The following is a 14,443-nucleotide window of genomic DNA, read 5'->3' as shown; positions in this document are numbered from 1 at the left end:
CTCCTTAAAGAAATGCTCTTCACACTGAAAAATAATAAAAATGTGTGCAATCATGATGTGACCACACTTTGAGTATTTTCACATGCTGATGGAATGCTGCTAAGCCTGATGAAGATGAGGCCTCACACCTAATGTGCCAACAAAGTCGTTGGGATTTATAGCTGCAGACTGGAGCACAGAGTCTTCAGGGGCTGGAGGGAATGGCAGAGAAATATCACCCTGAAGAAACCTGAAGAGTAGATCACAGCCTCCCTCTCTGATGGACGTCTCCACACACAGGTCTCTGTCTCTGCAGGAGCAGGGCAGAGTACCCACTATGGGGACTGTGGCAGCCACACACCATCTGTGGGAAGGAATGTTCTGCCAGCCCAGAGCTGCTGTGTTTTCCGGGGAGAAAGTTACCATGAAAAGATGAAAGACATTCAAGAAAGCCCTAGAACAGAAGGACAATATGTATTAAAATTGTAATCTCTGAGTGTAATCCACATCCAAATACTCCAGGAATAACAAGACTCAGAGAATGACTGTTTTTTCATGATAAACGATAGAAGATCAAGCATTACAGCTCAGCAGGTCTGGCTCTACTCAGAAATGATGTGTTATTTTCTTTGCAATTTGATAATATTTGCCATCTGAATGTTTTGAGGCATTTCAAAACATGTCTCTTGTAGTCTGGTGGTGCAAATGTACTGACCGACTTGGTATGTGCAATGGCCTGGCTGTGCCTGGTACTAAGCAAACACCCCACAAAACCTGACCCAGTCCCCAGACTACCACAGGAACTGGTGAGGTATCAGTCAGCTGCGATCTCAACACAGCAGCGCTGCCAATGTCATGGATGTCATGGTAAAAATATACCAGTGGAGAAAGGAGCTGCTATAATGCGTCTTTTTTATATGGGAATTGTCCTCAATAGTAAATAGGAAGTGTTTAAAGGTAGAGCAGGCAATGAAGGTCCTGGAAATGAAGATTAGTCTACATTAGAGATTGCAATCCATTAGGTAGATAAAAATGGAGCCATCTCTATCCTGCCAATAAATGCAGCAGATAAAGAGGGGAAAGGGGAGCACATTTTTCTCCAAAGCCACCCTTAATCAGCAAAAAGCAGCAGACAAAATTATCTTTGGTAGATGGGGATTTGTGGGGTATGGGTTACATTTATTATCTGGTAGGTTATAAGCTTTATTATAATTTCCGGTATTTGCCTGCTACATTCTAAGGAACAATGCAAGCTGGATCCAGTGTGTGTCATTTATATGGTAATGGGGGAGTTTCCCCTCATCCCCAGTGATTTCTGCAAAATTCTGCATGCTGGCCGGCAGTATATTTAGCTTGCTCCAGTGTAAATTAAAATGCACATTCATGATCTTTGAACAAAGCAGGCAAGGATAATTAGTAATTTGATACTGTTCCGTACAGCACAATTCAAAGTAATACTTACAATTTGCAGTTAATTAATCAGGGTTTTTTTCCATAAAATTCTTAATTGCCTTTCTATTATATAAATTTTTAATAAGTTTTTCCCACCAGTTTTAGATCCAGTTATGCAGGCAATTTCTTTTTGCTGTTACTGCATAGCTCTGTGTGTGTTTATATGTATATTTCTTGAAGAATTTTGGTACTTTTTTCAGAAATTTTTATGTGCTGGCTTATTGATGAGGTTTTTGTCAGCTGACATTAAAAAGTTGAAAATTATGGAACTGGGTACAACTATGAGAAACAAGATAAAACAGGGTATATAAAATTCAAATAAATACAACAAAATTTTAAAAAAACACTAAACCTCTGTAATTCCATTGCCAGTAGGCATAGTTAACCTCATCTGGTATTTAATTCACTACCCAAATAAAACTCTTATTAGAAGACTCTAATTGTTGTAGCTTCAGAGTAAAACCAGCAGTCATTAGAGACACAAACTTTGGACTCTCCAAGGAAAGTAAAATGGTCATAAATTCAAAAAGACGTATGTTGGCAGATATAGGCGTATGTGGGTGTAGTGCCTGTGATGGGAAACGTGACACGGACTGGGCATTCGCTGAGCAAGGCACTGAGCACTCCATGCCTGACAAACCCCAGGAGCTCCCCTCTTGTGAGCAAGAGCTGGATGATGCCACCATGTGGATTTCACTCTTGTCACAGTGCATCTGGAGACATCACCTGTACCCACAGCATCTGCAACTCTTCTGGGCATCAGTGGGCTTTATCCTGAGGTCTCCAGTTCCCTGGAGAGAGGTGGGGTAATTCCAAGTGGTCCAAGAAAGGTGACTACACATGCTTTCATCAGCAGATTTAGAATTGCTACACAGTCGTTCACAGCACAAAAATACTGAAAGAAAAAGGATTTCCTAGTAGTAGAGAAGAAAAATATTTCAATGAGTCACCCTATCCTACAGATGTGTTTATCTTTTCTGTGTGCTTACCTCAGCCAATAGTGGAGGTCCTTCAAAACTTGCACCTAGGAAGGACAGAACTTCTGTTCAACATACAGATGTCACCAGTCTGATAAACACTGTCAGACCACACTGATCCAGCAGTGGCATAACCTTATTCTATGCCATTAACTGTTTTAATAATAAATGTTTGTGTTATCTAATAAGAATGCTTTTCTGAAATATTGCTATAAGCTAATTTGGATTCTGGTTTTATCCTGCTCTCTATTTTTTTTATTATTCGTGGGTGACTCTGTCGATCTCAATAGTTCCTCTGATTGTTCAGTACTGTAAAATCAGATTCATCCTCTGCATCATTACAGAGTTAAATCTCTGAGTTAGCCAGATCCTGAAACCTCTGGGAATATTGCCATAGTGGAGCCATATCAACTCTGAGTGGGTTTTTAATAGCTGTCCAATGACTGTAGCAGTTTAAACCGGGTAAGAAATTTGGAGCTAAACTAAATTTCATCAATGTGCTGGAGTTCTCATTTTATAATGCAGGGCTGTATTCTGCAATATTAACTGACGTTTATTAGCACTCATGCTAGGTGACTAGCAGGTGCTGCTCAGAGTGAATAAATCATCAAGTAACTCACGTGAAAGACAGCTTGCGCAAGTGCTGATAAAAGTCTATGGGGTTGTGGAATCAAGTTCCTTAATAGCAATGTCAGGCTGTTCAGTCTTCTTATCTCTCATATTTCTTTATGAAACATTAACAGAGATTGCTTTTGGGCACTTGTGTTCTTGAACTGCTGCAATCATCTAATGAATTTTTGATAGTCAAATTCAGAGGGTTTTTGTGATCTCTAACTTCTTGATATGTCTGTAGCTATTGAAATGGATCCCTTGTGCCAAGGTTGGCTGTCCATCTTCCTGCTATCATAAAACCCACAGATTAGTTGGGAAGAACCTGTAACTTTTAATTTAAAGGAAAGGTGAAGTGGAAGCTACTTGAGCAGGCTTGAATAGAGTAATATTCAGCGTATAATGAAAGCCTTGATTTGTCTCACTGCCTTGTGCAGATAAGCAAATTGTATTTCCAGCCATGGCAACCTGGTAAGTGGCAGGAGGAAAAAAAGAGAAAGGAGAAAAAAAAGGATTTGGCTGTAAGGAACCCTACTGCATCCAGTCAATTGGGCAACATGAATTCTGTCTTGTCTAGGTCCTTCACAATTGAAAAGGCACGATATGACCTTGCAATGAACATTTGCCCACAGCAATGAGCTGCGATGCAAATTACTCAGAAGACTCTTGCCAGGAGAAGTTTCTACAGATTTAGTGCCTGTAGCTAACAGGCTTTCATGGAGAGCTGACAGCACGGTGTGCTTTATATTTATGCCCAACGATTGAAAAAAACATTCTTATGCATTAGTGGCATACAGAAGTATGCCTCTGCGGACAGGTCTTCTAGATGCATTTGCTTTTTGGAATGAGAGTTAGAAACAGGAATATTTGACAAAATGACCTCTAAGTAATATTTCTACTTTCCTAATTCAGTTCCCATTTTCATTATTACATCTGGGCATTCTGACAGATCACAGACTTGCCTGTGCTAACGAAATGTCTGCAAGTTGGTCTAGCCAGGATGGTCCAAGAGGTTTTTGCTGTGGTTGTGACTGACTTACACCATGAAAGGAGGAAACCTGCTAATTGTTTGGAGCTCTTAATAATTAATAATTAATGATTTTGAAATTAAACAGCTAAGGCTTCTAAGGATGGTGCACAAGGGAGAAAAAGAGAAGTACAGAAAAGGAAAACTTCTGAAAAGAGCAAAAGGAGGATATGGAGGCAACTCAGTATTGTTCTGCCATGTTTGTCCAAGAAGGTCTGTATCTTCCTTTGTGTTTTGCAGCACTTACTGCATGACAGGCTTCAAAATACTGGTGTGTTCTCAGGATAGTACAGCAGTGTGCATAGCACAGGTATTCTTGCTTGCCTGCCTGCCATGGCAGGTCTGAAGGAGGTGCCAGACCTCTGAGGGAGCTGCTCATTACAGAATCACAGAATCACAATCATTAAGGTTGGAAGAGACCTATAAGATCATCAAGTCCAACTGTCAATCTAACACAACTGTGTCGTTCTCCCAGGGGTCCTTGCCAGGTATCAGAGAGCATCCAATGAGGACATGACTTCTGTTAGAGCATGGCAGCTTGTGGTGTCGTTACACAGAGCTGCCTTCATCTTGCAGAAGCAAAGGTGGACCATGGCCCATTTTTCTTCGGATTTCATGAGGTTTGACTGTTTACCAAGCTTAGGCTTGGCTCCGGCCATGCAACAGCTCTGGAGCCCACATAAGAGATGTGGCGGTAAGACACAACCTTGTAAACCAAACAGAACACATGAAGAGTCCCATGGAGTTGTCCTCAGCACCCAGCATGAACCACCCTGCTGAAGTGAGCTTCTCCCCACATCCTCAGCATGAGAGCACAGGGAGGCAGAAAACACCAGCCAAATGCTCTCCTGCTGTCTCAACACAATGTTCTGCCAGAGCAAGGGGCTGCAAGGCTTCTTGAGCAGAAAAGAACATGTGCTCAAACAATTAAACCACATAACTAAGGGGAAATTAATGACACCTGCAGCCCACACCTTCCCTGTGCTTGAGGAGATGCAAATCTCCTGGCTGGGCTCAATTTGCTGAGATGAGGGGCTGACACCTTCTCGTTGCTGCCTGCATCTCTTTGGCTCCACAGTTGCATAATGCTGCTGCCATTGGATGGTGAGCTTTTTGGATGAAGGATTTAACGTTTAGAATGTGTTCTCTAAAGCATGTCCTCAAAAACGCTGCAAAAGTAAGCAATATTTTATTCTTCATAAGCTTATTGCCTTGTCAGTGGCAGAAAAGGCTCTGTGTTTTCAGAAGGAATGAAGGGTCACTGGGCTGAGCATTGCAACTCAGGTTTTCTTAAGGATCTCTTGGATGATGGCATGAACACCTTGAGAGCCTTCATACATGGACTGTGAGACCAGGCTGAGCCTGGAGCTTCAGCTCAGCCAAAAAAATATACTTTTTTCTACAAAAGGTTATTGAATTTTTCAGTAGTCCTGAAAAATGACAAATTTTTTTTCTGCCTAACTCAATTAGACAGCTGTGAAAGAGGACTAATTGCACAGAAATCAATAATGCTGCAGGGATATTGCTGACATCAGCATAAAATAATGTCAACACAGGAAAATGTAGATTGGATATAGTAACATAAAAGCTTTATGAGATTTGCATATACATTACTACTTTTACACCCATTTTATACCTATTACAATGACTTAATGGAAGTCAGTGTAGATTTACACTACAGCAACTGAGAGAAAAATTTGCTTGTGTGTGTATGAAAGATGGCAGAGTGGTCTTCTAAAGCCATCCCTGAAACAGATGTCAGTGAAGGCTGTTATGAACTATGTGTTTTCCCTAACAGGGTAAAAATACTTACTTTCAAACTATACAATAGTGATCGATTTGGTAGTGTGGTTGGTGCTTTGAGATGATCTAGCAATTGATTTTAAAACAGATGGCAGCTGTCAAATAAGCATTTGTATTTATTTGATGTTTCTATGAGACCCCTTGGGGTTTTGCTATCTCAGAAGTCTTTGTTTTCTCCTTTCCTAGACCCTTTTTCTGTTCTCTGATCTCTCTTCCTCTTATGTTCTTTTGATGCTTCCTACTGACAAATTCTTTTGAGCTTTCTTTCCTAATGTAAGCCATGGCCTTTATATTAGGCTTTAATTTCATTCTGTTTAAAATTCTTTTTTATTAATATTTTTAATAAAAACAGCAAAATGTCTGCAGCATACCAAATACTTAATGATCTGAGCATCATCTACGATATATCACACAAACAAAACCATTGATTATGCTTCCTGGAACGGCTGTACTTTACCACATCAACAATAAATAACCTAGATGGGGAAGTTTCCTCTGTGAGACAAAATCTTGGATGATTCTTTGTGTAAAAATTTAAAAAATCAGAAATTAATGGCTCTATTGACAGAAAACTAGATGTTTGTGTGTGTCTGTGCATGTATATCTACTCAGAGAATCAAATTATTTATTTTCCATCTTTTTCTTCTCTGGACACAGCATTAATAATATTGGTTTGATTTCCTACTGAAGAAGAAAATGCAATGTCTGGAACAAGAAGAGAATTTTAATAGTATAAAAGAAACTGATTTATCTCATAGGTAAAACCTCCTGAATGCCTCTACCCATTACACCCTTATTTTGACCACTTGAGATGCAGAAAGCCTCTGCCTTTCTAGATGTAGTTAAAAAAACCTTTCTGCTCAGCCTCCAAGGACACCTCCTCAACTGTTATAAATGGAAGTTACTTTTTTGAAGTTAACAACACTGGAGTTGCTAATTGCAGCTCATCTGTATAACACAAAGTCCTTCACCAAGGCTGGACACACCATACAGATCTCCAAAAGATCTCTTCACAGAATCACAGAATATTAGGAGTTGAAAGGGACTTCAAAAGATCATCCAGTCCAAACCCCCTGCCAGAGCAAGATCACCTAGACCAGGTCACACAGGAATATGTCCAGACGCTCTGAATGTCTCCAGAGAGGGAGACTACACAACCTCTCTGGGCAGCCTGGTCCAGTGCTCTGTCACCCTTACAGTAAAAAAGTTTTTCCTTATGTCCAGGTGTTGAAAGGGACTTCAAAAGATCATCCAGTCCAAACCCCCTGCCAGAGCAAGATCACCTAGACCAGGTCACACAGGAATATGTCCAGACGCTCTGAATGTCTCCAGAGAGGGAGACTACACAACCTCTCTGGGCAGCCTGGTCCAGTGCTCTGTCACCCTTACAGTAAAAAAGTTTTTCCTTATGTCCAGGTTGAACCTCCTATGTTCCAGTTTGCTCCCATTTCCCCTTGTCCTTTCATTTCACATCAGAGAGAAGAGCTTGGCTCCTTCCTCCTGACACTCGCCCTTTACAAATTTATAAACATTAAAGAGGTTGCCCCTCAGTCTGCTCTTCTCCAAGCTAAAGAGACCCAGCTCCCTCAGCCGCTCCTTATAAAGGAGATGCTCCACTCCCTCCATCATCTTTGTGGCTCTGTGCTGGACTCTTTCAAGCAATTCCCTGTCCTTCTTGAACTGAGGGGCCTAGAACTGGACACAATATTCCAAATGCGGTCTCACCAGGGCAGAGTAGAGGGGAAGGAAAACCTCCCTCGACCTAGTAACCACCCCCCTTCTGATACACCCCAGGATGCCATTGGCCTTCTTGACCGCAAGGGCACATTGCTGGCTCATGGTCATCCTGCTGTCCACCAACACCCCCAGGTCCTTTTCTGCCTGGCAGCTCCAGCCACTCATTCCCAAGCCTGTAGCGCTGCATGGGGTTATTGCAACTGAGGTGCAAGTTCTTGTTTATCTGCAATACAGATCTGCAAGTGAGTATTTTTTTCTTGGAAGAGGAAAGGTTAGTTTCTTTGCAGTCATCATGATGTTTTTCCTTGGCATTTTTATTAGAAGATCTTAGTAGTTAAAGACTGAAAAGCTCTTCAGACCAGTCTTGCACTGACTTGCTTGCTTCTGTAGAAGGGCTTTATGTAGAGGGGGCTGTGTGGATGCAAGTACCACCATGCTTCCAATAAGGGGTGACAACGTGGACACATGGGCATGGGCACATCTTGAGGATGCCTGTGGAGTGATGGGATCCTGCCTTGCACAGAGCAGAAGCATGTGGGAGGCCGAAGGAAAGTGGCCAATCAGGGTGGTGTTTCCAGCTGTTTCAACTGTACATGGGAATTGGGGTATTGATGCTTGTAATGAGTATAGCTTCGTTGGGTAAATTATACAGCTAATACAGTTGCCTCTGTTGACTGTGATGACAGAAAAACAAATATATTTTTTCACTTGAAAATTATTTATTTATTCCTTTTCCTCAGTTTTTTCTCATGATATCATATTAATTCTTATTTTTTGGAAGTGGTAGAAACATGTTGCCATGGTTCCTGTCAGAGTATTGGTCTGCCCAAGCATCCTTGTCTCCTTGTACATGTATCTGCTTTTGTTAACTCACACTTGCAAATTACAAGTTATTTGTGGTGACTTCAAACATTGGAAGGAACCTCTCAGCTATCAATGGATTTCTCAGTCAGTCATTGGTAAAGGCTTCATCCTTCCCCAACATCAGGTCAGAACTTTGCCACCTTCAGCAGAAAGTCATGATTCACAAATATGACTTAGGTTGGACAAAGGCTGCAAAACAAGTTAAATTTTAGAAATGCATGAAGAGAGCCCCATGACCATGGCGTTTGCATGTACTTATTAACAGCAAGGAGCTCTGCGGAAGCCTGGGAGGTGAATTTGTCATGGAAATGGCTGTAGGAATACCACAATGACAGATTATGGTTCACAACATTAAAACCATCTGTGTGGATTTCCAGATGCTGTCCATATGACAGGTTTTATCCAGAATCTGCTGGTTGCCGCTGAGGTTGTGGAAGATGCTTTTCGCTGCTTTGACTCTATAAGAGAAGGCAGAGGTCTGGACACACTTCACTGGGCCTGTTCAGTGCTTAGATAGAGGTGGACATGAAAATTAAAAATGTTTGATTTCTATGTCCAAACCTCTGCTAAAGATGCTATACAAGTATCAAAAGGAAATAGCAAGATCCACTAGTGAAGATCCTTACAGGACTGGGGTGGATATTGTCCATGGAGGAAGGGGCCAGCTGATTTTTTTAAATCTCTTCCAATCCTATTTCCTACGAGTCCTGGAGAAGTTTGTTACTTAAATTTAGAAGTCTGCTATCTCATTGCTCTTGCAAGTACTGCTGGCACTAACTCAGAGCTTGAAACAAGCAGGAGCTTCCTTCCTTTTGTACACGTGTGGGGCTAGTTTTAGATAACACACATGTTAGAAATGTCCATCCAGTCTAGTTCACTGTGCAATCCATCCAAGCATTGCCCTTATGGTATCATGGGCAAGTGCTACACCCAAACCCAGAATCATCACATCCTGTTACTTGGCAGCTGAGAAGCACTGCAAGGGACTTCTTCTTTCTGCTTCCTGACCACGAGCAGGAAAGCATTTTTTGGGAAACATGTTCTGATATATGTGAAGTGGTTTCTGAACTGACTGTAGAAAAACTCAGGAATATTGAATGCAACTGATTTTTCTGAATATGTGCTAAATGGAAGCGGAAAGAATAAAGTGTCCCTGAGTACAAATTGTCTGCAAATTGTGTTTTATTTTCAGCTGAATCTTTCTGGTATTAATGCATTTTATATTTCATAGGAATGTTCTCTAGTTTGATAAAACTAACTGATCTCTCTAATAATGGCAAAGTCCTGGCTCTGTTTCAAGGCAAAGGTTCACACAATTAAATCTCATTAACAGAGGACCACAAAGCCTGTACTAAACCTTTCTGTGTATGTGACCTTCAGCAGAACTGCTTCATTTCATCTGAGATCCTGGAGAAAATGTTTGCTGAATAAAGTCATTCCTAATTAATGTTAAAATGTCACGGATTTATCTGCCATCCATTTTTACTCCTTTTTCTTTATGCTCTTAATTATCTCTTTAATGAACAACAAGTAAAAAAGTCAAAAGCAGCATCTTCTAAATGTACACACAAAAGGTGGGACAAAGCAGCAAAGCAAATTTGCCAGACGTGCTTTCCCATGTAAAATTTGCAAATTCCTAGACATCTTTCCAAAACCTCACTTAGATGTTGTCATTAAGTACCGATGAATTATTTTGTTATTTGTAGAAGGCATAACTACTGAGTGTGAGTTTTCCTTGCATCCTTTCTAATGTCACCTTGAGTTTTCTCTCAAACCATGTGCAAGTCTGTATTAACAAAGTTTCATTTGCTCTATGGTGAATGTAATTGTCTGTCTGTTCTCCAAGGATCACTCATCCAAAATCTTTTTAAAATAAATAAAACAGTTTTTGGTGAGTTTCTACTTTCCAGGTACTTTCCAGGTCAAAGGGACATTCTGGTTGGATGGAGGGGTCATCAAGTGGTGTACAAACGTGGTGGGTCTGAAATCTGAAAATCCTCATTTGTTTTTTGCAAAGACCAGCGATAACAGCAGGTGTTGGAGCTGCTTGGACTTATGGAGCAGGACTTCAGTGGTGAAGGCTCAGAATCACTCTGCAGCCTCTCTAACTCTTATCCTCACATTAAAGTAATGAGACCTGTCTTCCTGCCCATCAATCTGTACAGCATATGCAAGTCCTTCTGCTATGGTTTAAATAGGAATGACTCAGATGTTATTAAGCCTCTTAATGAAAATGGATTACATTATTGCCTTTCACAAAATGGGAGGTTTAAAAAGCCAAGTTAGTGTCTTCCAAATGTCAGTAACTGGAGACACTTTGGACAAAGAGTGAATTTTATTGCTTTTCTGGATATCTTTAACCTGAATCATCTTTGCAGTGAAGTAAATGTAAAGAAAGTGTAAAGTAAATTATAAGAAAAAGTATTAGAGATTAGAAGTTCTTTGAATTTGTGTTTAATGATAATTAGGTTTACCAGTCTTCAAAATAATTTCTTACAATGACAATCTTGTTTTCTCCTTACATACTTGAACTCTGACATGTTTGTATTGGCATTTTTCCGAGTATCTCTTCAATAGCAACAACATGATTCAAATCACCATAAAATCTGTAATCACACAGTTCAGTGGTAAAAAGGATCAGTCTCTGACCCTGTTTGTTTATTGAAAATTGCTTTGCAAAAGTAATTTAAAAAGTGAAATAGGGATAAAAGTAATGATGGTATCCAAGCCAGAGACTCTAAAGCCTGGTATGTTGTAAAGGGTTATAAAGTTCCATCAAGCCCAGAGAAAATTGCTATTTTTGTTTATTCCTAACTGGCAACAGAGTTTAGGAGGATTTAAATTGTAGCTGAAGCCCTTGTACCTGAGTACAAACACTGAATCCATTGATAGGTGTCTGGTATGACTTTGTGAACTCTTTATAGAGAAGTAAACCTCAGTCACTGCAGCTCCCCACTCACTCTGAGGGGGCCTCGGTTGTGTCACCCTCAGGCAGGTGAGAACCCAAGCTCTGCCATCATGTCCACGTGTACCTATATATATGTTCATCTATCCATGCACAGGATGCATTCGGGACAGCAGGGCCTTTTATGCTGTCATGAATATGTGTACTAATATAAGTAATTTGATGTTTCTTGAGCAACATAATTATGCTTAATAACCTATATATTCAGAGTAATTGTTATCAGTTGTGTTCATTTGTGTATATGGCATAAGGTAATGACTATTTTTAATTAATATTGCTGTGGCATCTTCCTTGTGCTGTGATTAGATTGGGTTTTCTTTTGCTGTTTCATTTATTGCTAACTGGTAATTTACATCTAATAGCCTTTTTTTCTCTTCTCTTCCCAATTTTTTTTTTTAATTAGAGGAGATCTTGAAGACTCATATTGCTCATTGGTGGTCTCCTGATGGCACCAGGTTAGCATATGCAACAATTAATGCGTCCAGAGTCCCCACCATGGAGATCCCAGTATACACTGGCAGCCTTTACCCTACTGTTAAAACGTATCATTATCCAAAGGTAAGGGAAAATAAAACAAACAGTCCTGTTGTTCTATATATATAAAAAAAATCCTTTTCTTCAGTAGGCTCCATCAGGAGACTGTATGATAGTGCAAATTAATAACCAGTGAAATTAAACACATCTAAATGAAGATCAGCTGTTTCCCAGTGAGTGTGGTCTTCATCGTAAAATTGTGGTTTTCTAATTTGAGTATTAGTCATTCTAAATACAATGAAAATAACGTTTAAAAATTCTTGCCTTATACCCACACAAAAGTAATAGTGCTTCCATGCTAGATAGACAACCTTTTATCAAAAGATACATAAAATAGTGGTATTTTTGGTGACCATAAAAAGTATCATTTTTACCAAGGCTAGAGGTGTCATAAGTAAAATTACTCCTTGATTGTGCCTACCAACCTCTCTACACCTCTGTGCCACATCACTCCATTTGCAGTTTTCCTATGAACAACTGCAGCAGTTCAGTCCATAACCCCATACAATGGGAATGCATTTTTATAATCCATGGGACGTACCAGATCAAAACCCTCCTGTGTTGTATAAGATATGGTAATTTATTCTTATTTTAAAATCCAGGCTGGCATGGAAAATCCAACTATTTCTTTGCACGTGATTGGTCTGAACGGACCTACCCATGACCTGGAAATGACTCCCCCTGACGATCAAAGAATGAGGTAGGTGATTTCTTGCTCTGGGATGCTGGACCAGTTTCTCTCAGGGATTTAAGTCAGTTCCTAGTTTTTTTTCAAGATCATTTATGGTGCCTTTCTCTACCATTATCAAGGAACGTCATTTTGTGTAAATCTGTTCAAAATTTTTCAAATTGTTTTTCTTCATACATGTATTTTTATAGAACATTATGTTTTTCACTTGAAATCATTGTGACCCAGACTAACTTCAGTTTAAGGCTATTTTTAGAGAACTTAGTAGGATGTCCCAAAATCTACATCACATTCATTTCACATGTAATCACAGGCATTGCAAAGCAGATGTTGTCTGCAACCTGCATGAAACACCATGAAGGAGCAACAGGATAGCCCTATAATAAAGCAAACAGAAACCCACAGCTTCATAATATGAACAGGAATGAAAGCAAGTGGACTTTCTGCAAATACATTGCCCAATCTTCATTAAAAATAAAACCGAAAGCTCTCTGCTGCTTTTAGGACAAGTGTATTTTAGAAGTTGGCCTGCAATTCAGCCAGCTACTTAAGACACCCATTTCTAATTAAGTGCGTGCTTAAGTCTGCATTCAGCAGCAGTTTAGATAACAGTTTGGCTTGGACTTCAGCATGTGGTCAGAGCTTGAGCTACATTTATAAGTGTCTGTGAACACTTGAAAGGAGGATCACATTGTTCCAGCCTGCCTCAAGGGGAGAAGCAGCTTTAGATGATACACAGCACTCCTCCCTGAAAAGCTCGGAAATTCAAATCCAAATCCAGATTTCAGTAACTTTGTTTTGAACTTGAAATAGCTTTATAGCAGGCCAAGAGAAATCAAACTCTGCTTCTACATCTAAAGTATCTGTAGTGTTCTCTCCAAATATAATGCTGCAAGATAGTCCCTCCCAGACACATCACTTTTCCGTGTAGGAGTGTCTAGCCACTATGCATGTTCACCTTTTTTTATTGATTGCTAGATTAGATTGCTGGATCTGTAATTCCAGTGCCAATAAAGACAGAGGTAGAGCACAGAGCAAATGAAACAGAGCAGCTTGGAGGGCAGGGGAGGGTGCAGGGGTGATCGTCATTATGCATGATAAATATATAAGGTCTGTGGATATGCTGTGTAGGCATCTGATGAGAGGATACTAAACCAGTGGGAGCTGCCTTTCTTTGCTAGGAAAGCTCGTGTCAGCCTCTGAACATGTTTTCACTGAATAACTCTGAAATACTGCAATTCAAATCCATTTATGCAACAAAAGATGTATGACCTGTGAACAACCTAAATGGGCATAACTGCATTTGCCTTTTGAAAAAACAACTTCAGAGCTGTATACAGCAGGCAGCAATTCAGGGTCACAGTACCCCCATCACAGTGCTTGAACTGCGGCTCCTGGACAATACCATTTTTCAGCTGCTAGCATACTCTGTAAATAGAGAGACTCAGAAATGTTTTAATTACAGTAATAACTTCAGAACGCAGGATCCATGTGTTGTTAATAAATTTGTCCTATATGGTTATGGGTAGCTGTAATTTATGTAGTTGCAATCAATATTGTAAAATGACGCAAAATATATCATAATTAATTAGTCTCTATATTTCATCAAAACCATGGCAATTTCCATCCCTAGGGCATGATATAAGTAGTACTTCTAGAGCAATAAGGGTGCATTTTCATTATGCGTATGTTTTCTGAAATGAGAGGATTAGTGTGATAACATTTCATTAAAAAAGACGAGAGGAATGTAGTGTACAGTTAGTTACAGAGGAAGTTTCAAAGAGGCAGGGGAAGCTGGTGATAAGGAT

The 14,443-nt window shown here is 40.0% G+C and overlaps 1 protein-coding gene across 1 annotated transcript in view; it reads left to right on the top strand.

The window, feature by feature from the left end:
• DPP6 (dipeptidyl-peptidase 6) overlaps positions 1 to 14,443 on the top strand; it is a gene marked incomplete at its 5' end in the record, with an annotated part of 83,661 nt that overhangs the window by 17,912 nt on the left and 51,306 nt on the right. Inside the window, 2 exons of the mRNA XM_010193906.1 lie at positions 11,817 to 11,971; positions 12,550 to 12,647. Coding sequence (XP_010192208.1) covers positions 11,817 to 11,971; positions 12,550 to 12,647 — 253 coding nt within the window. The remainder of the gene's footprint in view (positions 1 to 11,816; positions 11,972 to 12,549; positions 12,648 to 14,443) is intronic.

Source organism: Mesitornis unicolor, unplaced genomic scaffold (genome assembly GCF_000695765.1).
Source record: "Mesitornis unicolor isolate BGI_N332 unplaced genomic scaffold, ASM69576v1 scaffold6841, whole genome shotgun sequence".
Classification (NCBI taxonomy): Eukaryota; Metazoa; Chordata; class Aves; order Mesitornithiformes; family Mesitornithidae; genus Mesitornis; species Mesitornis unicolor.
Note: the sequence above shows the minus strand (reverse complement) of the source record. Positions and strands in the feature narration are given on the sequence as shown.